Source organism: Ambystoma mexicanum, chromosome 1p (assembly GCF_040938575.1).
Source record: "Ambystoma mexicanum isolate Mex_15411 chromosome 1p, UKY_AmexF1_1, whole genome shotgun sequence".
NCBI classification, from domain to species: Eukaryota; Metazoa; Chordata; class Amphibia; order Caudata; family Ambystomatidae; genus Ambystoma; species Ambystoma mexicanum.
The window spans coordinates 639,851,628-639,877,012 of NC_090921.1; the positions used below are offsets into that span (position 1 = coordinate 639,851,628).

Consider the following 25,385-nt stretch of genomic DNA (forward strand, 5'->3'; position numbering starts at 1 on the left):
CTTTTGGCTTCAATGTTATTTCAGCAGTCGACGTCACTCAAGACAACATCCAGAAGGTCTTCAGACTCTGGGTTTTGGGCATGTGCATCAAAGCCTTACTCGATTCACTGCCGGTATTGGAAGATGCAGTAGGATCAACAGCCTTTTTCAGCTCTTTCAATGAACGAGGAGAGGAGGCCTTCGAGAACACTTCCATCATTTTCTCACGGAAACATTCCCATTCGACCGCAGAGGTGGTCTTTTTGGAAAAATTAACCTGACGTTTGTCTTGCGAGGAATCTGAAGACAGCAAATGATGGCGTTGCTTCTTAGACTTCTTCCATGAAGCAACAGGAATCAGTCCTGGATCAAAACCGCCTTGAATGCTTGGAGCGGTTTTTGAGCCTTTCTGGAGACTTGTCACTGGTGGAACTTCTACCTTTGGAAGATTTTCTCTTTGAAGGTGTGGAAGATGGAGACTTTGAAACCGACCGACCGACCTAGGACGAGCTTCGACATTCTCTCCTTCAAGGCCTTACTGGTCATCGATTGGCATGTTCTTTGCCGAGGCACCAGATACCAATCCTGTGTGGATTTGTGATCGACGTCTTCGGGTCACAGTCTGCATATATCTTAAAGCCTGTTTTGGCATAGATATTGTGATAAATCACAAAAAGAATAATGATGTTAGTCAAAGAGAATCGATGAGGAGAGTCAAACTGTTCTGAGAGGGTACTATGCAAGCAGAAGAACAGAACTGAGGCAACGGGTGCAGTTATAATCATCACATCCGGAAGTGGTAATGATACCTGTCAAGGGACATCGATGCTGTACAGCGCCCAATGCTGCCCATTTTTTTCTAGACTGCAATGCAGGATACAAATATATCAAAGATGAGGAATTGGTGGGGGGACACAATCCATTAGTAACAGTAGTTATAATAATTGAATTATTACCAAAATGATAATACATTGGTGTAAAGGGATGAATACCTCACACTGAAAACAGAGCATTGTCAAATGGAGCCGAATTTGACAAATGTGAACCATGTTTGCACTTCTAGTTAATGAAAATAACACTGCCATAACCACAAGCAAAGTATATGGTGGAGAGATTCATATCAATCAAATGAAAAGCAATGGTGACAGTTATGGTGCAGAAGAAAGCACTAAGCCATTTGTACCAGATGGCAAAGCAATGCAGGAACATTTTGCACTATTACAAAAAACAGACTGCCCAGAAATCTTGTGTTAATCAGGAACAAGGAACATTACTATACAAGGTGATTAAGTTCAACAAAAAACTAGAAATTACCTGAAAGGTGAGGAAAGACAAGGCACAGGTAGAAAGTTGGATATGAAGAGATAACTACAGCTGCAGCCAGCTAAATGCTTTACATTCTTGGGAGCCGGGAGGAACTAGGCTTTTGAAGGTGTGGGTAGGGAGAGGGTTTATTTATTTATTTTATCATTTGTATAGTGCTCTAAACCCGTAGGCATCGAGGCACTGGTACAGCATAAAGCCAAGGTAGTATATCAAAATGTGCTTGTTACAGGCAAGCGTGTCATACAAGGTAAGGTCATGCTACCGGTAATCTCTGGTTTCACGATCTTGACAAAGAGCCAAGTTTTAAGATGCTTACGGAAAGCCCAATAAGAAAGTTCAGATCTTAAGGAAGATGGCAGCGCATTCCAGTTCTTTGCTGCAATTACTGTGAAGCTGAGACCTCCAGATCTTTGAAGTTTGAATCTTGGAATGGTGAATTGGTGCATGTTGTTAGAGCAGTAGGTCTGATGGATTGAGATTTGTTACATTTTTTAAACATGAATTTAGGGGCAGCGTTAGAGATGCACTTGTGGGTGATGACTAGAGTTTTGAACAATATGCGATTGCGAATAGGCAGCCAATGCACATTTCGTCTGACTGTACATATAATGTTTTTTAGGGATGTTCAAGGCTTTTATCTGCGCATTGTTTTGAATGCTTTACAGCTTATTGATATTGCGAGTACAGGTGCCGGCAAATCGGGAATTGCAATAGTAAAGTCTGGATCCTATTAGTGCTGGTGCTAATATAATGCAACTGTCAGAGGAGAGAAATGGTCTGCAGTCATCAATTAGTTTGGTAGTATAGGCTCCCGAGGAGGCAATTGCATTTACTTGCTTAGTAAGTGACAGATTAGAGTCCAAGTCGACTCTAGGGTTTTGACTTCCTGAGCGACTGGGATATTAATACCATCAATAACAAAGGATTTGTAGGCTCCATCAACTTTATTTAACTGGGGTTAATGACTAAATTAGTGAAAAAATAAAGAGCAGAAAAAGTCACATCCATATTTCATCCACAATCCCTGGCAACAAGGACAAGAGGTAGCATTACCATGACCAGGCTTTCTAGGTGAACCGTGGATAAGAATTTGGGATTATCAAGACTGGCAACTAATGTACAAAGCAGATTCAGTTCCCGACCAGGTGTCAAAACAACATGGAACAGTATTGTAGATGAACTAGTTCCTTTATAATTGCAACACATCCATTACTCCACTGGTTCTCCCGTCATTAACTAGCAGAGCAGATGAGATAACTGACCCTCTGTTTTCAATTGTTAATTCAAGGGAAGATGCACCTTGACACTTTGATGTCTGTTATGGGCCAGTGGGACAAAATACAGCAAGGAGGGAGAGAAGCAATGAACTGCACTCCAAGTGGCCCTGGTGTAAAACCCCAACCTCCAGCTCAATAAATAGGGAAAAGGTTAAAACACGATAGAGCTTGTCCTTGGCCATGTGTGAACATCCCTGGTATGGAAATCTGCATACAGCAGCGATACATGACATTCAGTGTCCATGAAAGCTCTGTACTGACCATTCGACTGAAGCTTCCGACAGACCCCTTCCACACCTGGACCAGTTCAAGCTGATGTCTGACCTTCTATTTCTTTTTTTTGTTTCTGATTTTTATCCATGCACTTCCAGCTACTGTACCATGCCCCCTCTCATTAAGGAGCTTTAGTTCCTAGTAAAGGGTCCAGGAGAAGAAACCATCACGAAAAACCCTACACACCAGAGAGAGTGAGAAAAACGGCATTTGGGATTGGCCGATTGGAGCTGTGCCCTGCCTCTATTTCGGGCAATTCACCCATTCTAAGACTGGTCACTCACTCCAGTCTTTTTTCACTTTGGCTACACTAAATTGCATGACGTTAAAGATAATGAGAAAGCAGCAATGTTACTAAACTACATATGCACAAGATGCTGCATAAAGGGCCAACAATATACAGATTTCAGAACGTAACCACAAAAAGCTAACATTCATTGCATTTTGTACTTCAAACCATGTCACTTAGAACAAAACTTTGTGACTCTGAGACAGACAAAACATAAGTATTTGACCTGTCCAATTTTATTATATTTGGATCTGCTGTAGCTAAAACACGCAGAGGAGAAAAAGCACGTTTTAAGAAATCAATTGGGCTTCTTTACATATGGCAAGTCTACATATATGCAGACACAACTCTAGCATGGACTTAAAACTATTAAGACATAACAGCGATTATTTTTCAAACAAGGCAACAATTCAAAAGCTTGAAAACGAGTCAATCTCTTCAACCCAAACTGTTTGAACATGTGTTGAGTTGTGGGGCATTTAATCGTGGTTCCTACTCTTAGATGCAGGCAATTGTGAGCATTTCGTTTTAATTAGAACATAGAAACAAAATTCTATTACAGAAATGTTGGAAAGAAAGCATCTTACTTACTAAAATTACTGTAACATAACATAGAAGTAATAGTAACATCCAGTCAGGTGTTAATGGTATCCATTATGGACATGCATGGGAAAAATGCACATATGATATATTCAATGGATATAATTTGGATATTTCATTCTAAAAAGTGGTCTGGATTTCGTATTACCAAAATTGATTGTTTACAAATGATCGTATGGTAAATCCGGCCGAATTCGGCCAGTACCATTCGATCGTTTGTAAATGATCAGTTTGGGTCATCACTACCAAAAATGGGGAGCGGGGTTGCCCCGTGCTCCCCATATTTGGTGGTGATGGCCTTTGGGGGTAGCGCTTCCGGAGGTTGGGAAATGGGGGACGAAAAACGCAAAAAAAAAAAGCAGACACATAGACGTCGGATCAGACCCGCGTATGAGTAACGGATCCGATGCCGCAGGGTCAGAAACAAAGGTGACGTGAAAAAGGTAAGTGGGGGTACGTGGGGCAGAGGTGTTTTGGGAGCAGTGGGGGGGGGGATTTACATTTGGCCCGATTTAGCCACAGCAAAATTGTCTTCGCAGCCGCATTGACCACGGTCAATTCGGCCATGAACAATTGTGCCATGGCCAAATCGTATACATCCCTGGATTTTACTATGTGGGTGGGGGGGAAATCAGCAAGCTCAGCCTCATGTGTGAACTAATTAGGAATCGTCAACCACAAAATAGCCCCCCACCAAAACAATGATACAAAATGTGAACATGGCGTTTTAACGGATCCACAATCATGTAGGCAAATGTCTGTTCATGTTTTTTGGATGCGGGGTAGAACATGCCATGTTCATCATAGGCCACAACCTTGAAAACTGCAGATATTATGTTTATAGCCTTTGTTTCTGGATCTTTTTGAACACTGACCAGATCCTTATAGACTGACTTTGTTGTCTCCAAGTAAGGCCCGATCATATCTTCAAACTGGCAAAGAGCTCCCCCAAGGCAAAGATGTTTGAAAAGACAGAAAATGAACTCTTCCCGATCAGCCTTGCTGAATATATCATATTTATCGAAGTCGTCCATAAGCAGCATCTTTCGCAGTTCATCAGAAATAGGAATATCATCATAAAATTCATCTAAACACTTAGAAATATGTCCAGTTTTTTTCACAACGCCTTCTGTGTACAAGCGATCAAAGAAGGACATTGAAACCTGCGTGCATGGTACACTGACTGCTTCAGCTTTCTTCACAGATTCACCTAGTTTCATCCACTGTCCCGAGGAGGCAGATAGTACTTTTAAATTTGATGTAACATTTGGGTCTTTAAAAAAGGCCTGAACAAATTCATCCTTTTGATATGCCTGAAAATACTGGTCGTAGCCAAATGTTTGTGCCGTCAATCTGCCATGCATGGACCATTTCATCAGCAGTTCCCTGGTATCCCCTTTATCAAGGAAGCCAAAGCTCTTGTTTGTTAGGTAACGGAAGGTGAACCTTGCATTGCTTGTGATCAATACATCTCCCTGCGCCATTTTATCAAGGGCCTCCATTGCTAATGCTGGAGAGGGAGAACATGCGTTGAAAAAGTCTTTCCCCTTTCGATCGCCAGCTGCAGCTCAATAGTGGATCCAGAGTAATCAGCACTGCAGAAAGAGGAGAGACCACAAAAACTTAATTACAGAGAGGATATACGATAGTGACATTCTATATTTAGAGAAATAATAGACACTTCAACTGTATAACCTAACTCTAGGAAAATTCCCTTCATAGTGACCATAAAAACCTCCTGTCCAAATGGAACCCTTAATTATTTCATATGCTAAAATGGCCCACTATATTCTTCATTGGGCAAAAATCATTGCATGCATTTTTGTGTGTACTGTGTTTAACATAGTGTGAACATAGCTGGAAAGCAGCAGAGCACTGTACAAGATAGGGAAACAGAGTACAAAAATATGAATACGATTACCAGCATAGCATATTAATATCTTAAGGGTAGAGTTAGAAGCATATGGAGAGTTATGTATTGTAATTTACTGTCATAGAGAAATGAGACCCTATTGTTTTCATGCTGCCAGGCCTGGTTTCCAACCTGTGCCCTCTAGTGAAAGTAGAAGTCCCTGCATTAGCTTCCATCCACAAGAGAGGAGTGCCGGGCTGTTGCCCGTTCCAGATGAATAACGAGATAGTTAGGGGCAAGAAGGGTCAGACTGTTGGCGACTAAAGTCTCCACCCCACACCTTCCCGTCCACCTCCCTGCCCATGCTGGTGCAGGCTATCGGGGACATTTTCATTTGCCTGGACTTTCTTATTTGGGTCGCACACTGTGGCCCATAACATGGACAAATGCTAACATTCCTATAAAAAAATGAGGTTGCGCCATTGCAGATCTTTTTTTTTCTCAACTTTATTTAATCATTTTTCCATTGCAGATCTCAAAATTGCCAAGGCACAACAATGATGTAAGCCGCACAGTAGTGCTCTTTTGATTGTGTGTTTCATTTGTTTTCAGTCATGCTGTTGCGGATGTTAGGTGGGGTCCCTAGTATAGCTTGGATTACGGTTGGGCTGTTGCGGGCCATATGAAGGTATTTGCTCAAATCCTTAAATCACGCAGATGGGGGCAGCTGGGTTCCTAATAAAGATAGGAATGAGATTGCTCTGTTGCAGATCGAGTTTTCCATGCCAAAAAGAACGGGACCCTCAAGGCGATCCCTGAGCCTTCTGACCACAAGATGAAGGATAGGGTGCCAGCTCTGCCTACATCTAGTCTTGGAGCAGTCGGCGGTTCTTCTTAAAACCATCAGGGCATTCACAATATTCTCCCTGTTAGCCCCCCCCCCGCCAAAAGAGGATGTGGTAAGTGCATACATTACTCAGGGAAAGATCTCGCTGTGCGAACTGCTCACAGGAAAATAAATCTAAGGAGAGCGACCTCTCCACCAAGCGGTCTGCTCATAAATGCTGATACAATCAGGCTCAGTATGTGGAAGTTCATACACATGAATTGGGTCTATGGGCCTCATTACAACTCCGGCGGTAGGCGCTCCCGTAAAAACCGCAGGCTGCAGCCGGAATTGTGTATTATTTCCGGCGCCTGGCAATGGGGAATCACCGGGGCATTACAGCCCCGGCGGTCCTTGAAGCCAGGCGTCGGAAAAAGTCACTCCCCATTCCCATCTCAATGGGAAAGGGGAAGACGATAGCATTACCGTCAAAGTCTGCGAGCGGGTGCCTTTCCGCCCGCCAGGTCAGACATGGCGAACGGAAGGGTATCCGGCCCGCATACTTGTACTCTGCCAGTCTGGTAACAACGGTGCCGGTAAGCCTACCGGCACCGTTGTTACCGGACCGTCAGGGTTGTAATGAGAGCCTATGTTTTTAATCACCTGCTATAATGTCGGCTGGAAATGATCTCCTACCTAAATCTCGACCTCCAATACTGAACACCTAATTTTACCCAAAACTCAACCCCCAAATCTCGACACAAGTACTTAAACATAAAAAATGCCTGTCAAGATATCCATGCGAAACAATAAAAAAACAATAAAAAGGGGAACAAGCTCCTCTTTACCCTAATTAACACTCCACTGCCTTTAATTAAACTACTTAGTCAAAACTCCATGCTTTACTCAGAACATATTATAATCAAGTCATTACTATTCACAAATTGTTGCATGTAGACGCCAGTGAACACTAGAGGGCACTGAAGAGACATGAATGTTGCCAGCAGAGGTGAGACTGTACCTAATAAGGATCCGAGAATTCTATGTCAAGACGGGAGGCTCACATTATGCTTCTCTTTCTTTGTTAACATAAAATAGAAAGAGCTCAGCATCAAGTTTTTATGCACCCAAACTGATGATATGTCATATGCATAACCAGGGTGCAGATAATATCTCATTAAACAACATTAAACATGTGAGGAAGTAACCTCCAGTCCATAATAACAGTCTCTGAAGAAAAGAAACTCCATTTCCAAGAGGGCTTAGCCCAAGTTCATAACAGGTCACTGCACATGTGACCACAATCCTCCAATAAACAGTAGGCAATCCCTCCAAACAGGAACCAACAGTGCATCACTCTCTCTTTCTTTGCTGCTCACAGCAAGAGATAAGTACAAATTTCATTTCATTCGTTTTTTTCAAGCATTTACAATATTTCTGTGCTTTAGAATATCAGAAGTGCTGTCAGGCACTCTTCCATAACGCTGTATTGTGCTTCATTATTCTTTTTCTCACATATTTACAGCCCCGGCCGCGTAACCCGCGGTCTCCATTTACTTTTACTTCGCTCCCGACGGCAGCTGTTCCTCGTAGGCGAGTCCATTTTTATTTCACGCGCGCGTGATTATTTTTTCGTTCAAACGCCCACGCACGGCTCCTCTTCTTACCTCTGTGAGGAAGATGGAGGCCGCACAGAGCATTGCCAGAGCGCGATATCTCCCGTAGCCACTAGAAGGAGCTTGACCAGTTTCTGGTGCTTTTCTCTACTACCTGGTGCTCACGCTACGCATTTCCTTTGATTTCAAGGGATTCTGCGAGCGCCGGAGAAAACGTTGCTGCATCTAATTTCACTAGTATGCACAGGATTCCACAAAACAGCTTCCCACCTTCAAGCGTATTAGGTCAGATAGCTTACAAATATTGCCAAATCAATGTCATCATGTATTTAAACACAGATATTTTAAATTCACATATTTTAATCAATATATACAAAACATTAAATCATAAAAGTTAAATCACGTCAAAAACCATAATTTGACATTAGCAATGTTGGACTAGGGTGATAGCATCCATAATTAACCAAGTGAATTCTAATCATCACAACATTTTTGTGAGGTTAGTAGGGAAGTGAGGGAGACATCTGGATCAATTGATCAACCCTCTTCTTTTTATACGATTTTCCTTGACTTAGTCGACACTAAAAATCTGTTTCTAGGTCCCAGATAAGTTACAAATGGCACATTGTATGACGGTCTTCTAATCTTGACAATCTAAAAAACCAAAACGAATTCGTATTGGTAACACTATACATTTTTTTTTAAAACTATGAAACATTCTGTAACTGTATATGGCGTTTGTGGCTGTCATCGCTGACCTTTCAATTTCTTTCACTGCGTGTGAGGAATCATTTAGAATGAAGATGACGATATTACTTGATTCATTGGTGCTTAATACCAACAGCAATCTGGCTATAAAAAGGAAACAGTTTAGGCGTAAATATCTGCTGTTTGTCCTAATTTCTTTTTTGTTACATCTTAATGAATCTACTTTGTTTGAGCTTATCAGAATGGAAATTCATTCATTTCATGAGCTTAGTCTCTGTAACAGAATGCTTATAATCTCCCTGGGCTATGTCTTAAAAAGGTGTTTTTGCAGTTGCCTTATAGGTGAACACAATTGGCTTCTGCAAAAGATTTTTTTTAAAACAACGGATCACTGCATTATTTTCTAGGCGATTACCTTTGTGCCAATTGTTCGTGGCGGTCTTGATGGTGTTATTTTGTCTCCGTAATATACAATGTTACAAGTACAGGATATGTTCGAGATGAATGATTCGATAAATCCCGTGGCGGTCTGGCAAAAAAACGGAATGACAAAACTGGACCGAATTTTAGGTCTATAAACTATATCGCAGACCAATCATGTTGATTAAAGTGGTGGCAGTGAGTGCCGTGCATTGGGAAGTTCCGCATTTCAATCTCTGTTTGAAAAAGATTTGCATGGTTTGTTGGAACGAAGGATAATCCTTTGCTCAGGAGGCTTGTTTCAATTGGAGTGAGATTATGATTACTTAAATTAAAGATCAGGATTACCAGGTTTGGGGTGGTGGCTGCCACGGACTGGTTCGCATGCCGTGGTTGCCGTGTTTTGCCACGTCTGCCCCGCCCTTGAAAAAACTGGCCTCTTTGTGAATTGCCACCTCTATTATTTCAGAGGCTGCTTGTGGATCCTGAATCGCTGCTATTAGAGGAATTTGAAAATGCTAAATTCTTTGTAGGGTCTGGAATGGTTTGGGCCCCTATTTGCTGTGCTTTGGTTGGTGTTCATTAATTGGTAGAAACCAGGTACCAAATAGGGGTAGGTGACCTCTTCTTTATAATTCTGTATGTCGTTTTTCAATTTCCAAATTTTCTTATCAATGGTGAAAGATTTAAATGTTACCATTTCTTCTTGAATTTTATCTAGAAATATCTTGATTTCAGGAATGGTAGATTCATCCTGCGAGATGAGACAATGATGGTGAAGCTGTGTGATACACATGCACAGATAGTAATGCCTGTTACTGATCCATTCTTTTTGTCCCATAAAGATGCCATCTTGAATAAATAAGGTCGAACCCCTGTGGATGCTCGACATGGGTCAGTGGCTGCCTGAACAATAAAGGAATGCTAACATAGTAATTGGACATCCGTCATTGTAGTCAATCTATACTAGCGTGTGTAGGAAGTCAGAATACCACGCTTCAATAGTACACCCAAGATGGCGGCATGATTGAGTTAGTCGTCCTCTGCCGATAACGGTATAGTGGCTCACTATCAATACGAGCAGTAAATGAACCGTCATGCGCTGGCGTTTTGGAAGCCTTGTCGAACGCGGATGCGATGCATGTTCATATTACGGCTCCGAATTACTAAGTAAGTTTCCCAATGCACGGCACTCACTGCCGCCACTTTAATCAACATGATTGGTCCGCGATATAGTTTATAGACCTAAAATTCGGTCCCGTTTTGTCATTCCGTTTTATTGCCAGCCTGCACGGGATTTATCGAATCATTCATCTCAAACTTATCCTGTACTTCTAACATTGTATATTACGGAGACAAAAACACAACATAAAGACAGCCACGAACAATTGGCGTAAAGGTAATCACCTAGAAACTAATGCAGTGATTCGTTGTTTTAAAAATAATCTTTTGTCGAAGCCAATTGTGTTCACCTATAAGGCAATTGCAAAAACACCTTTTTAAAGACATAGCCCAGGGAGATTATAAACATTCTGTTACAGAGACTAAGCTCGTGAAATTAATGAATTTCCATTCTGATAAACTCAAACAAAGTAGATTCATTAAGATCTAACAATATAAAAGAAATTAGGAGAAACAGCAGATATTTACTCCTAAAACGTTTCCTTTTTATAGCCAAATTACAGTTGGTATTAAGCACCAATGAATCAAGAAACAGATTTTTAGTGTCGACTAAGTCAAAGAAAATCATATAAAAAGAAGAGGGTTGATCAATTGATCCAGATGTTTCCCTCACTTGCCTACTAACCTCACAAAAATGTTGTGATGATTAGGATTCACTTGGTTAATTATGAGTGCTCTCACCCTGGTCCAACAAGGCCATTGTTAATGTCAAATTATGGTTTTTAACGTGATTTAACTTTTATGATTTAATGTTTTGTATATATTGATTAAAATATGTGAATTTAAAATATCTGTGTCTAAATACATGATGAAATTGATTTGGCAATATTTGTAAGCTATCTGACCTAATACGCTTGAAGGTGGGAAGCTGTTTTGTGGAATCCTGTGCATACTAGTGTTAATTAAACAGCCCCCCAAAAAAGAGGACTCCCTTACTCTGTACCACATATCCTGCATCAAATAACAGTCTGTTTCTGCATTTTCCTTCTTTAAAAAAAGAAAAAAGAAAGAAAATGTTCATTTAAGGAACAGTGGGATTGAGAGAAGGTGAAATCGGATTGCCAACCGTTTAAAAAAAAACAAACAAAAAAAAAAAGGTGTGAAGAAGTTTCATTTAATATAATGGAAGCTCAATACTCCCCTCAGGCTGCTCAAGAATGGTCAGAAGATGAGGATGGAGTATATCAGATAGACGAAGTGGCCATGGCAGACAGTTTGAAAAGGGTGTTGGGATCCTCAGTGGAAACCACCATTAAGAAGGCTGTCTCTGAAATGCTCTTGCCCATCCAACAGCGTTTAGATAGCATGGAGGAGCACTTACAGAATACGCCCCCACCAGGGAATAAGAGAATGCAGAAAAGAAAACACCTTTCTAATGGGGGAAGCACACTGGCTCGCAAGACTAAGGACTCTTTGACCCCGCTGAAATCTCCGAGCCAGCCAGAACAAGCCACGACTTCCATTTCAGACACCTTCTCTTTGACTAGGAAGGAAACCCCTTCCGACAATAGACCCTCTCACCCAGAGGAGGATAATGCGGGTGCAAGACCCTCGAGCCCGGAGTAGTACCATCAGGGCACAGATGACGAGTACGATAAGGGGGAGTACAATAATGATGACCAGATCCCCCTAGAATCAGAGGAGGAAGATCAAACTATAGGGTCAAGATCCTCTACCTCGGGAAATGCGGCAGCCCTCATCCCCAGGCAAGCATCCGCAGAACATCCAACTCTCGAGGGAATGTTTACGCCAGAGGATTTGATTCATCCCAGGTCAACAGACTGGGATCCGTCATTCAGAGCCACTGAATATATTAAAGCCAGACTATGTCGGCCCCTAAAGTCAGGGCCAAGCCTAAATCGGAATGCCCTCGCCCAGAGAGATTCCGGGGAAGGTAGCCTTGACGCATGAACTTGACCTGAAAATGATTACCGTCCTCGGAAAGAACATCAAGGACCCTAAGAAAGGCATTGATCGTGCCTGGCGATCCTGTCAAGATAAGGTCCTGGCTATCACAAGGCCCCTGGCAAAGATAATGGACTTGGCCGAAAAGGCCATTGACACGGGCAAGCCGATTGACCCAACTATCCTATCAGGATGGTCCCAGAGAGCACTATGCCTACTCAGGAATAACAACTGTGCCGTATCAACTAAACGCAGGAAGGGCATTCTCTTAAAAATTGACCCCATTCTGGGAGAACTAACACAGAATCTGGCGCAGCAGCTCAGGGCCTGCTATTCGGAGATTCCTTCATGAAAGAGATGTCTAAATTCGTAGGCACCTTCAACGCCTTAGACAAGGCGCAAGCATCTATTAAGAGAGTATTCGCCTCCAAGATTTTTTCCCTGGCCGGAAGAGGGAGGGGTCGCTCCTCCGGCCAATAACCATTTGACAGAAGGCCCCAGCACTCAAGGGACCATCAAAGTTTCTGGCAAGACTGTTCAGACAGCTTCTTCCCATCCAGAGGACGAGGAAGGGGCAGCGGCTGGAGGAGAGCGGCAAGATATCCAGCCCAACAGGTCAGTGTATGCATAGCAGTGCCGGAGCCACTTACACCCATAGGAGGAAGGATAGCTCACTTTGTGCAAGCCTGGGACTCCTTATCAGCAGATGCCAGGATCAGGGACGCAGCTCGAGGCTTCAGTCTAGAGTTCTTTGCCCAACCCTTTCAAGCGCATCGCCTGCACAGATAGTAATGTTCAAGGCAGTCGAAGCAGCGCTCGACAGCAGAGTGCACAATCTACACCAAAAACGCCTTTGTTCGAGTCCGGGTGACTTTTTCAGCCCTATATCTTTGGTTCGCAGGAAACAAAAGGTACGACCAGTTATAAATCTCAGAGCTTTGAACGACTTCATAGTCTACCGCCATTTCAAGATGTAGGGGATACACATGCTCAGTGACATTCTGAGACCTGGCGACTGGCTCATTCGCCTGGACCTCAAGGACGCTTATCTGGCAGTGCCCATCAATCAGGCACAAGTAAGCTACCTGAGGTTCTCCTGGAGGAATCAGGATTGGGAGTGCACAAGCCTGGCCTTCGGGCTCTCTTCGGCCCCTTGGGCATTTACCAAGCTCCTAAGGCCAGTTGTGGCTCAACTCAGAGTGAAAGTTGTCAGACTCATCAAATACTTGGACGACATCATTCTCATGGCTCAATCTCAATCCCAAACCATGGTAGAACAAGCCTGGCTCGCCATAGATCTGCTGCACAACCTCGGTTTTCTCATCAACTGGGAGAAAACGGTTCTCTGCCCCCTCCAGGAACCTCAAATTTCTAGGTTTTGTAGTCGATACGCAGAGCTTGCAGCTCTGCCTGCCAACTCCCAATGTAGACTCCACGCGTCAGGAGATTTGCATGCTTTTGCTGATGAATGTCATCTCTCTTCGGGAGTTAACAAGAGTAATAGGTTTACTGTCTCTTCCATATAAGCAATATTTCCCGATCCTCTTCACTAGCGAGAATTGCAAAGACTAAAAGGCCAGCATCTCAGGCGCAGCCTGTCCTACTCTCAACGCCTAACACTCTTGCCTCAGGCAAGGACAGAGCTCGTCTGGTGGCTCACGCATGTGGAAGCCTGGAACGGCAGAGCGATCTTTGGGTCCACTCCACACATAATTATAGAGTCGGACGCCAGCCGTTCAGGTTGGGGAGCAAGATGTGGCTCAGAAGGCCACGGGGGGAACTTGGTCTCGTCGGGAATTGGAAATGTACATAAATTGCCTGGAGCTCCTAGCGGGCTCTTTCGCTGTGCGATCATTTGCCAGAGGCAGTGAGTTGTTCTATCTTGCTGAAAATGGACAACATTTCAGCAGTGAGATACATCAATCATCTTGGTGGCACCAGATCACGACCTCTAGTAGAACTAGCCAAGGACTTTTGGCATTTCTGCCTGGAACATCAAATCTCTGTCACAGTGGAATACCTCCCAGGGCTTAGGAACAAAGTAGCGGACTTGCATTCCCACCATTACACCGACTACAGAGATTGGAGGCTCAACAGAGAGATCTTCACCCGCCTTAAACAGATATGGGGCCCCATGTCCAAGGATCTCTTTACCTCTCGCCTCAACACTCAACTCCCAGCAACGGATGCATTTCTGCAGCAGTGGATAGGGGGAATTCTTTACGACTTCCCCCCCCTTCACCATGATACCGAGGACCCTGGCGAAGGCCCGTCGGGAACAAGCAGAGTTTGCCCTCATAGCCCTGGTCTGGACATCTCATTGGTTTCCGGTTCTTCTGGAACTTTCCTCTGATTCTCCAATCCTTCTACCCTAATCTCCAGATCTGTTATCGGGTCTGACAGGTCAACCCCACTCCTTCTCCTGAGCGGGTTGTTGACCCTGGCGGCCTGGATATTTTCAGGGCAAGATGGAGGGTCCCAGGCATCTCGCGCAAAGCAGTCAATCTAATTGAGGAGAGCTGAGCCCCCACCACATCAGAGAGGTACTCAAAATATTGGAGCGTCGGGACCCGCTGGTGTTTGGAACAAAGGCTTCATCCAGTTTCAGCACCTGTAGAGGAAATTTTGAACTTCCAAGCCTCTTTAGTAGAGCGAGGCCTCATGTACAGGACGGTTAATGCTTACTGCTCCGCAATTTCAGCCCACAACGATCTCGTAGAAGGCCTCCCAGCAGGAGACCACCACCTGGTATGCAGACTACTTAAGGGCATTCACCCAACAGTACCGCCTCTATCCCCATACAGCAAACTATGGGACGTTAACAAGGTGCTCAATCTTTTCCTTGCCTGGCCTCATAACGAGGAGCTATCTCGCACAGCCCTTTCCGGCAAGCTCAATACTCTATTATGTTTGGTCTCCTGCAGAAGAGTCTCCAATGTCAGAGCTCTTGACTTAGCAGGTAGAACCTTTTCTCCAGATGGCATAGTCTTCCACATATCCAGGAGAACCAAATACAGCTCGAGAGTTATATCATATCCTGCCTTTAGAGAACAGCAAAAGCTAGGTCTAGTTAAGTGCATAAAGTTTTACGAAGAGGTGCCGCGCCTCTCAGGATTAAACCTAACTAATCCTTGATAGCACTTCGCAAGCCACATAGGGCAGTTTCTGCCCCAACATTATCATGATGGGTGCGCTGGACTCTCTTGCAAGCAGGAATCTATACTAATCTCTTCGGCGCTCACTCTGTGAGAGGCGTCATGGCTTCCAAAGCCTTTCAGGTTGGAATCCGTTTGGAGGACATCATGAGGATGGCCGACTGGGCAGGTGAGTCCATTTTCAAAAATTCTACCTGAAGCCGGTAGAGCAACCCGCATCCGTAGTGGTAAGTAAGCTTTAAACCAGCATAATGTAAGCCTCTGGTCTTGACATAGAATAAAGACCTGCCCTAGTTTTTCCGCAGGATGTCTGCACTTACGACCTCAGCCATGTCTGTTCTTTTTCCTGGTTTTCCATGGTTCGCAGCCTCGAAAGAGGCAGTGATGCACTGTTGGTTCCTATTTGGAGGGATTGCCTACTGTTTATTGGAGGTGACCTGTTATGAACTTGGGCTTAGCCCTCTGGGAAATGGAGTTATTTTCTTCAGTGACTTATTATGGACTGGAGGTTACTTCCTCACATTTTTAACGTTGTTTAATGAGATATTTTTTCTGCACCCTGGTTATGTACATGAAATATCATCCATTTGGGTGCATAAAAACTTCCTGCTGAGCTCCTTCTATTTTATGTTAATAAAGAAAGAGAATCATAATGCTTGCCTCTGTGTCATTAATAGAATTAAGACTTTCTTAAAAGTTATTCTGGAAGATCTTTATTGGTGTCAAACAAGGGACAGGATACCATATGAAGTTTGGATAGGGCCAAGGCAATTGTTAAGACCACTGATGCCTCTCTCTCCAGGCCCAATCCTGACCATAGCAAGAAAGTGTATGATTCAGTCATATTTTTCTAATTGTATGCATTACTAAGATGTAAACAGACGCTGCTCTGTATAAGAATCTGACAATGAGACTGCCCGTAGGCCACCGAGATGGAGGATTGACAGGTACAATCAATCAATTTTATTTGGAAAGTTCACACATTTACATAAAAACAAATACACAGAGAAAAGCATTAAATAAAAATATAGAATATCCTCTAAGAATAAAGATTACACTACGATCGAAATTCATAATTCTGAAAGTAGTATTCTATACAACTTTTTGACATTATTTGATTACACTTTATTTCCTAAATTTACATCTAAAAACCATGCCGAATGTAAAGAATTGGCAACAGTAATCGCCTATGGAAGCATATGACTTTTATCAAACATGTTTATTCGATTGCAAACATTTGTATGTATTACAATCGAAAGAAAACATTAAATATGGCTTAGCTACCCTAGTCAAGAAACACCAGCTTTAAAAGTAATTTTTAAAAATGCAACAACAAAGAGGAGAGAGGAGGCCCCCGTCACTGCCTACATGACACACATCCTTGCTTATGAGCTTTCGGAATAATCTAGAAAGCTAATTTAACCCTCAAGTTTCATATAATATAAGTGTTTCTGGTTTCACTTTATCTTGGTTCAAATATTATCTTTCTCAGATAACTTTTTCAGTGTTTTGGGCTGGGGTCTCCTCTGAAACATACTCACTCACTTGTGGTGTTGCTCAAGGCTCAGTCATTGGTCCTTTTAGGTTTTCCCTCTACACTTCTTCACTAGCTGGGGTTATCTCTCCTTTTGGGTTCTTGCATCATTTCTATGCTGATGATACACAGCTCTTTCATTTCCACATTTCTCTGATGACATCCATCACAAATTTAGCGCTTGCTTACTGGCTATCCAATCATGGATGTCCGATCACTTTCTGGTTGTTAATGCTGCAAAAACGGAGGTCATTTTCTTTCCTTCTAACACAACTTCTCTGGCTTCCTCACCTTCTGTCATTTCCGCCGGCTCAGCTACCTACCTCATCATTAGTGAGCAATATTGGTCTTTTTCTTGATTCAGAGCTTTCTTTCACCCACCACATTTCACTTACTGTGCGTTCCTGTCGTTTTCATCTCTATAACATCCGGAAAGACCGTTTGTTTATGACTTTTATTGGTGTCTGCTCTAATCTTTTCCCAACTTTTCTACTGCTCCTCTGCACTTTTTGGGCTTCCAATCTCTCGCTTGGCTCCACTTAATTCTGTATTTCATGTTTCTAGTCATGTTCTTAGTCAATTGGTTCCGCGTGACTATCTCTTCATTTCTGGATCAACTTGGATGGCTTTCTTTTCACGTCTATAAGTTTAATTTCTTATGTTTGGTGTTTAAAGCACTTTATGGTCTTGTCCCTCCCCATCTTTCTTCGCTTGTCTTTTTCTATCTTCCTTCGCATCCTCTTCGGTCTGCCTCCCATTTCCGCCTTGTAGTACAGTCACCTCCTTGTGCCCAATCTCGTTTCCGATCTTTCTCTCTCCTTGAACCTTTACATTGGAATACTCTCCCTCTCTCTCTCCGATCTATTACTGTTTACTCCTCCTTTCAGGCTTCTCAACGCTCTCATTTACTTTCATCTGGTTAGCAAGGTCCTATTGCAATTTTGAAATACTTTCGGTTTTAAATATTGATCCCACTGTTTGTACTGTTTTTAATGCTATGTACAGTGCATTGGCATAAGGCGCTATATAAAAATAAAATACAAATAATGTTGTCTAATATTGAAGGCAGTCGCATATAGGATAATACAATGTGAGGGGATTCCACCATGGTGTTTTATTTATGTGTTTAATGATTGTATTAATTACAGTAGAATAAACATTTTCGATGTAAAGGACTGTTTTTCAGAAAATGAATGGTTTCAAGAGTGGTTTTTATGCCCAGGTTATCCAAATTGTGAGAATCCACATTTTCTAGCGTGGGTATAGGCAGGGGAGAAGAATACAAAGTGCACCTCTGTCTCTATTGCGGCAGTGCACAGCGGTCAGTTAGCACTACTACCCGCATGCCATTTTGCAGGTACATGAGGTCAACAATAAAGGATTATCCCTACATTTCCCACATAGTTACCACTTATACAGATGGTTAATCCACTTTAGATAATGTTGATATTTCAGCATTTTTTGTCAAAGGTAAATCCTAAGGTGATTTCAAACTCGTCATCATTCAAGCGTTTATGTTGTTTGTTTTGTTGCATCCAATTGTCAGAGCTCTGAGGCCTCAGGGTGTGCAGTGCTATACAAACTACAGATAGCAGCAAATAATCCACTATACATTTGCCGTCGACATTTTTGCCAGAAAATGCCCCATAGACCATTCACTTTAGGCTTTCCTAAAGCATGGGCATTAAAATGCCACAGGTGCTCATAACCAAGTACAAAAAGCACCTGTGTTATATGCTTCAACTAGTGCCACACACAGCTTTCTGGGTTTGTTTGTTAGCATATCCCAGATAACGTTCCTGAACATCTTCACTTTTCCTGAACAATGGATATGCAGCAAGAATATGACCAGTATGGCTTCATAGTGAAGTGGGCACAGGCTAACTTCCCAAAAAATAGGAAAGGTTGCTGCAAACCTCTGGCAGAAATCATTTTTTATTTTCTATACAATTTAAAACCAGGAATAAGCGGTGCCCACAGAGTTCAGCTCTAATTAGGGCTATGGATCGTGCTTGTGCTCTATGTGTTTCCAGTACGAGTACGATAGCTATATTTTTAAACCTAGAGGCAAATGAGGCCAGAGCGCCAATTCTTTATACATAGGGAACTTTGCAGCACTCTACACAAGGCATAACATAAGCTGCGTTGTATAGCAATTTGCTATATAATTCTGCCGGTGTGCTAATTAAACTGACACTTGTGTATCACAGATGGCAATTTAAATTACCCTGTTCAATGAAAATAAAGTTCTCCCTGCAATCTTCTCTTGCCCTCAGGGCTCCCCTTCCCTCCTTTTCTCTGTTCACTAAAGTTCAAGGTGGCTAATATTTATTTATTCATTGTTTGCTTGTTAGCCGCTTATACAATATGAAAATACTGTTTCAAAGTGCCCATAGGGCAGGGGGGGAGAAGGAGTAGGGAAATACATTAAACACAATATTTAATATAGAAATACATTTAAATATATTAAACACAATATTTTTGAGCAGTGGGGGGGAAAGGAAAGAGGGCAACCCTACTATACCCTGTGAGTATTCAGAACGTGCAAGTGCAGCAAGGAAGAGGGCAGAGTGGGTACGTGCTGGGGAGTCTGAGCTCAAAGGTGAGTCACAGATTGGAATGTGGAGTGCTACACGGCCTGGAGCCGCGAGAGGTGTAAGTGCGAGCCTCCAGGGCGGAGGGCGTAAGTGCAAGTGCAATGGAAAGAGAGCTGGGCCGATTGGGTGTGGGAGGTCAGGACCCTGAGGATGCATAAGGGCCCAGGACACCTAATGCAGCAACTGTGGGATTAGCAGAGGAGAGAAGAAGGGAAGGGGGAGGAAAAGAGGAAGGTCTTAAGGAGCTTCCAGAATTTAAGAAAATCCTGCTCAAGACGCAGAGGGAGGAGGAGGCTGCTCCATACGAGGGAGCCAGCTGAGGAGAGTGAATGACCCCCTGCACTCTGTTTATCAAAACGCTTCACACACAGAGTTAGTGCCAGGGAAACTTAGTGGTCCATAGGAAGAGCATTTAGTAAGATAAAGTTGAAGATAGTGTGGTCCCTGAGCCCAGAAAGCCTTGTGGATGATGCAGTGGGATATGAATTTAATCCGTGCAGCAACCGTGAGCCATTGAAGACTTTTTAGTGCAGGAGAGATGCAGTCCCTGGGCTTAAGGCCACGGATAAATCTTGCTGCCTTATTCTGGATTAGCTTAAGTGGTCGCAGAGTGGACGATAGAAGATTTAGGAGGTGGCTATTACAATAGTCAAGCATAGAGAGAACCAGGGCTTGGAACACATTGAGCCTCTGGGGGAAAGTGAGAAAAGGAAGAATTCCTTTGAGACGGAAGAGCTAAAAGTGGGACTTCTTGGCAATTTCCCCGAGTATGAGGGGAGAAGCAGAGAGAGGAGTCGAAGATGACTCCAAGGTTTCTGGCTTCAGAAGAGGGCGCAGGGGGAGAGACCAAAGAGGAAGGCCAGAGTGAGGGAAAGAAAGAGGGAGCAGGGGTCCCGATGGGAAGGATCTCAGTTGTACAGTCATTGAGGGAGAGATTGTTGGAGGTGCACCAGGACCAGGTGGCAGATAGGCAGTCAGGGATGATGGGGGTGCAAGAGAGTTGGGAGGGAGTTTGAAAAAGAGCTGTGTGCCATCTCCGTAACACTGGATGTTGGGAGAGAAGGAAGAGATGAGACATGCAAGCAGAGCAAAGTAGATGGGAAAGAGCGAGGGGGAGAGGATAGATCCTTGGGGGACACCACAAGTGGAAAGAGAAGTAGGAGAGGAGAAGGTGCCAAGGATGACTTGGGAAGAGCGACCAGTAAGGAAGGATATCAGCCCGTTCTGAGATACCAAGGGTATTGTGGAGCCTTTCTGTGAGGATGGAGTGGTTGACTGTGTCAAAGGCAGAGGAGAGATTGCGAAGGATAAGGACCCACAGGGGGGTTGGAGTCAAGAGATGTAAGCAGTTCTTAACAGATGTTCAGAAGAGCAGTTTCCGTGCCTCTGGATGCTCGGAATCCAGATTGATGGTTGTGGAGACCAGCAAGGGCAGTGTGTGAATTGAGATGGGGCTAAACCAACTTTCAAGCAGTGTCCCCAGGAAGGGGGTGATGGTAATAGGGCAGTAGTTGGCAGGGCAGGTAGGATCGGATGAAGGTTATTTCAAGAGAGGGCGCCCAAGGGAGTGCTTAAGGGAGGAGGTGAAAGATCCTGTGATAAAAGAGTGATTGCAGAAATCAATGAGGGGGAAATCTGCTTAGAGGAGGCCTTCATGAAGCAGACAACTGGTAACTTCTTCAAGTGTGACAGGGAGAAGGAGAAGGAGGAAGGAGTTAAGAGGAGGGAGGGTTAGAGAAGAAGGGTGTGGGATGGGTTGAGAGGGTGTGTAGCAAGGGAGGTCAGGATGTCCTGGGTTTTGACTGCAAAGTGTGAGACTAGTGCATTGCAGAGGGCCTGGTAGGGAGAAGGGATGGAGGAGACTGAGGAGGGGTTGGCTAGTTCCCTGCAGATCTTGCAGAGTTCAGCCATGTTATTGGATGCAACGAATGCCTGTGCCTGTATGTGAGCTCTTTTCTTGGCACGGATGGCGAGTCTGTATTGCCTTTGCAGCAGGTGGCAGACCGGTTTGTCAGAGGATGAGCCTGATGTTTGCCACTTCTGTTCTGCTGCCCTGCACTTACACAAATTCAGAGTCGTACTAGGTGTTACGCTTAGAGGCAGGTTTCAAGTGCATCCTCATGACTGGAGTGTTGGTGATGGAAGGGTGGAGGTTGCTGAGGGCAGAGTCAGAGGTGGGGGAAGAGGTGGGATGAAGGTGGAAACGAAGGCAGCCGCAGACACTCGTTTCATCGGGCGGGTGTTAGCGAACGAGATTGGTGGAGCTTCTTGTCATGGGGCCATGGGGACCCAGGTGGGAGGTGAGGAGAAAGTGGTCTGACAAGGAGAGAGGCGTGCCTAGTGGGGGAGGGAAAAGAGGTCAGAGTGTATTAGGGCATCCAGAGTGTGACCAGCTGAGTGGGTTGGCCCAGAAGGGAGAATGGAGAAGGAAAGGGAGGTGCAGAGGTCAGTGAAGAGAATGGATGCAGTGCCTGGAGAGGTCAGTAGAATGAGGTTGGAGGTGGATGAACGTTATGTTATGTTATGTTACTTCGCATTTATATAGCGCCTTATGTACCATTGGTATGATCTCAAGGCGCTGGTAGGTTGAACACCCTCGGGAACCGTAGTTCAAGTCAGTAGAGAGGGAGCGAGAGTCATAAGGTGCATGTGAGCACCGGATATGTGTGCAGCAGGTGTGGCATTCATATGATAGCTGCTTCTTAGCAGTAGGTGTGGTGGTTGGGAGATGATGAGTATGTGTTAGTTCTGGTAGGTTGTTATCCAGACCGATTCTGGCTGCGTTAGGCCTGAGGAGAACGCCTAGGCTGGCGGGTGTGTAGCCAGCTTTGTTTAATTTGGATGATGGGGAGTACGAGGCAGGTGATGGTATGAGAACAGCTATGCCGAATGTGTCATAGTATTGCTGTGTTCTAGTTGAGTGGTGGTGTATAGAAGAGGGTATGCGTGGAGATGTGATATGGTGGTTTACATTAGGTGCTTGTGATCAAGCGCACTCCAGCCGTTCCATGCACTCCAGCCGTTCCATGCACTCCAGCCGTTCCATGCACTCCAGCCGTTCCATGCACTCAAACCATTTTTGTACAGTGTCCATTCCGTGCCCTCCATCTGTTCTGTGAATTCCATCCGTTGCATGTACTCACTCAGATTTATGCACGCTATCTGTTCAATCAGTTCTATGTATTCCTTCTAATCCATGCTTTTCATCCGTTCTATGCATTTTACCCCTTCATCATCCGGTCAACCCGTTTCATCCGTTCTACCCACCTTATCCGTTCTACAAGCATCATCTGATCCACCCATTTCATCCGTTCTACCCACCCTATCCGTTCTACAAGCATCATCTGATCCACCCATTTCATCCGTTCTACCCACCTTATCCGTTCTAAAAGCATCATCTGTTTCACCCACTTCACCCGTTCCATCCACATACATCTTCCGTTCCATCCATATATTTCACCCGTTCCATCCACCCACTTCAACCGTTCCATCCACCCACTTCAACCGTTCCATCCACCCACTTCAACAGGTCAATTGGCTCCATCTGCTCTACACCCTGCATCCGCTCCACCCTGCAACCGCTCCACACCCTGCAACCGCTCCACAGACTTCATCCGTTCTACCCACCTTATCCTTTCTACAAGCATCATCTGATCCACCCATTTCATCCGTTCTACCCACCTTAACCATTCTACAAGCATCATCTGATCCACCCATTTCATCCGTTCTACCCACCTTATCCGTTCTACAAGCGTCATCTGTTTCACCCACTTCACCCGTTCCATCCATATATTTCACTCGTTCCATCCATCCACTTCAACCTTTCCATCCACCCACTTCACCCGTTCCACGTACTTCCACTGTTAAATCGGCTACATCTGCTCCACACTGTGCATCCGCTCCACCGACTTCATCCGCTCCACCCGTTTCATCCGCTCTACCCACCTTATCCGTTCTACAAGCATCATCTGATCCACCCATTTCATCCGTTCTACCCACCTTATCCGTTCTACAAGCATCATCTGATCCACCCATTTCATCCGTTCTACCCACCTTATCCGTTCTACAAGCATCATCTGATCCACCCATTTCATCCGTTCTACCCACCTTACCCATTCTACAAGAATCATCTGTTTCACCCACTTCACCCGTTTAACCCACCTTATCCGTTCTACAAGCGTCATGTTTCACCCACTTCACCTTCGCCCACTTCACCCGTTCTACCCACCTTATCCGTTCTACAAGCATCATCTGATTCACCCACTTCACCCTTTCTGCCAACCTTATCCGTTCTACAAGCATCATGTTTCACCCACTTCGGCCATTCTACCCACTCCATCCATTCCACCCACTTCATTCGTTCCATCCACCCACTTCACCCGTTCCATCCTGGCATCCTCCACGGCATATACGTGTAAATTGATCCGCGCAGCCAAACCATTTCTGTTCGACACTAGCTGCCTTACCCTCGCTAGAGCCCTTATACTGTCCCGCCTGGACTATTGTAACGCCCTCTATCTGGGATCCTCCAAGGTTACCACTAGCAAACTACAAATTCTTCAGAACAACGCTCTTAGAGCGGCTTTGGGCATCTCCAGAAGAGAGCACATCACAGGATTTAGTCAACATACCAATTGGCTCTCCATCAATGACAACATTCTCTTAAAAACAGCATCACTCACTCACAAATCCCTCAATAACGCTGCCCTGACCTATCTGATCAATAGATTCCATAGAAAGTCCTTCCTGAGACCCATCAGAACTACCTATAAAGACTGCCTTTCTGTCCCTAACTTCAAACGTGCCACTATAGGGGCAACAGCTTCCCAATGAAAGCAGCTAAACTGTGGAACTCCTTACCGCCAACTCTTAGAGTGGACCTGCCCTATCAGAACTTCCGATCCAAGGTAGTTTCATGGCTGAAAACATAGGCCCTCAAAGACACTGAAGTGCCAAGGCTGTCCCTCTCATGCCATTTGCACACACTGTAACCACGTGTGCCTACTTGTTTATATGTTTATATTATCTGTGTACCTCATTGTCTCTATGTATATTCTATGACTATTGTAAGCAAGCTTTGCATATTCTTGTAAAGGCTGCGCACTGATACCCTCGCGTACGCTCGCACATTATAAATAATAAAACAAACAAACATCCATCCACTTCAACCGTTCCATCCATCCACTTCACCCGTTCCATCCACTCTGTGCACTCATCTATCATGTATTCATCTTTTCCATCCTCTCGTCCACTTTGTTCCTCTCATCCATTACATTAATTTCATCCATTTCATTACTTTCAACCACTTTACTGCTTTCATACAATTTATTCTTTTCATCCACTTCACTGCTTTCATCCACATTACTCGTTCTATTCTGTTTGTCCGTTTCAATTTACATTAGCGGTTATTATTTTTTGATTTCTCGCTCGGATCATGATGCTGGATTGTTATTTATGATCTAGCAGTTTGAGCTAATGTCATTGAATTGCTGTTATCCAGTTTGAGTTAAGAGATGATTTTTAGGGGAAGAGCCATGTTTTCAGTAATTTGCAGAAGGACAGGAGGTCCTCGGTGAGTCGGATGTGGGGTGGGAGTGCGTTCCACAGAGTGGGGGTCAGGGCTGAGAAAGATGATCCACCTAACTTGACTGAGTTTGTTTTTGGTATGACTAGGAGGCTGGCAGAGCTTGATCTTAGAGTACGTGCAGGGTGATAGGGTTTTAGTTTGTCTTGACGATACTGAGGTCCGGTTTTATGCATTGCTCGGTGAGAGATGCATAAGGTTTTGAAGGTGTTCCTTCGGGCAACCGGAAGCCAGTGCAGAGTTTTGAGGGCTGGGGTGATGT

At 44.1% G+C, this 25,385-nt stretch overlaps 1 protein-coding gene across 2 annotated transcripts in view; it reads right to left on the minus strand.

Moving 5' to 3' along the window:
- Positions 1 to 3,362: 3,362 nt before the first annotated feature.
- Positions 3,363 to 25,385, minus strand: part of CFAP300 (cilia and flagella associated protein 300) — a 75,495-nt gene continuing 53,472 nt past the window's right edge. For both annotated transcript variants that reach the window (XM_069649675.1, XM_069649676.1), the window contains exon 2: positions 3,363 to 5,339. In XM_069649675.1, coding sequence (XP_069505776.1) covers positions 4,416 to 5,246 — 831 coding nt within the window. In that variant the 5' untranslated portion in view covers positions 5,247 to 5,339 and the 3' untranslated portion in view covers positions 3,363 to 4,415. The remainder of the gene's footprint in view (positions 5,340 to 25,385) is intronic.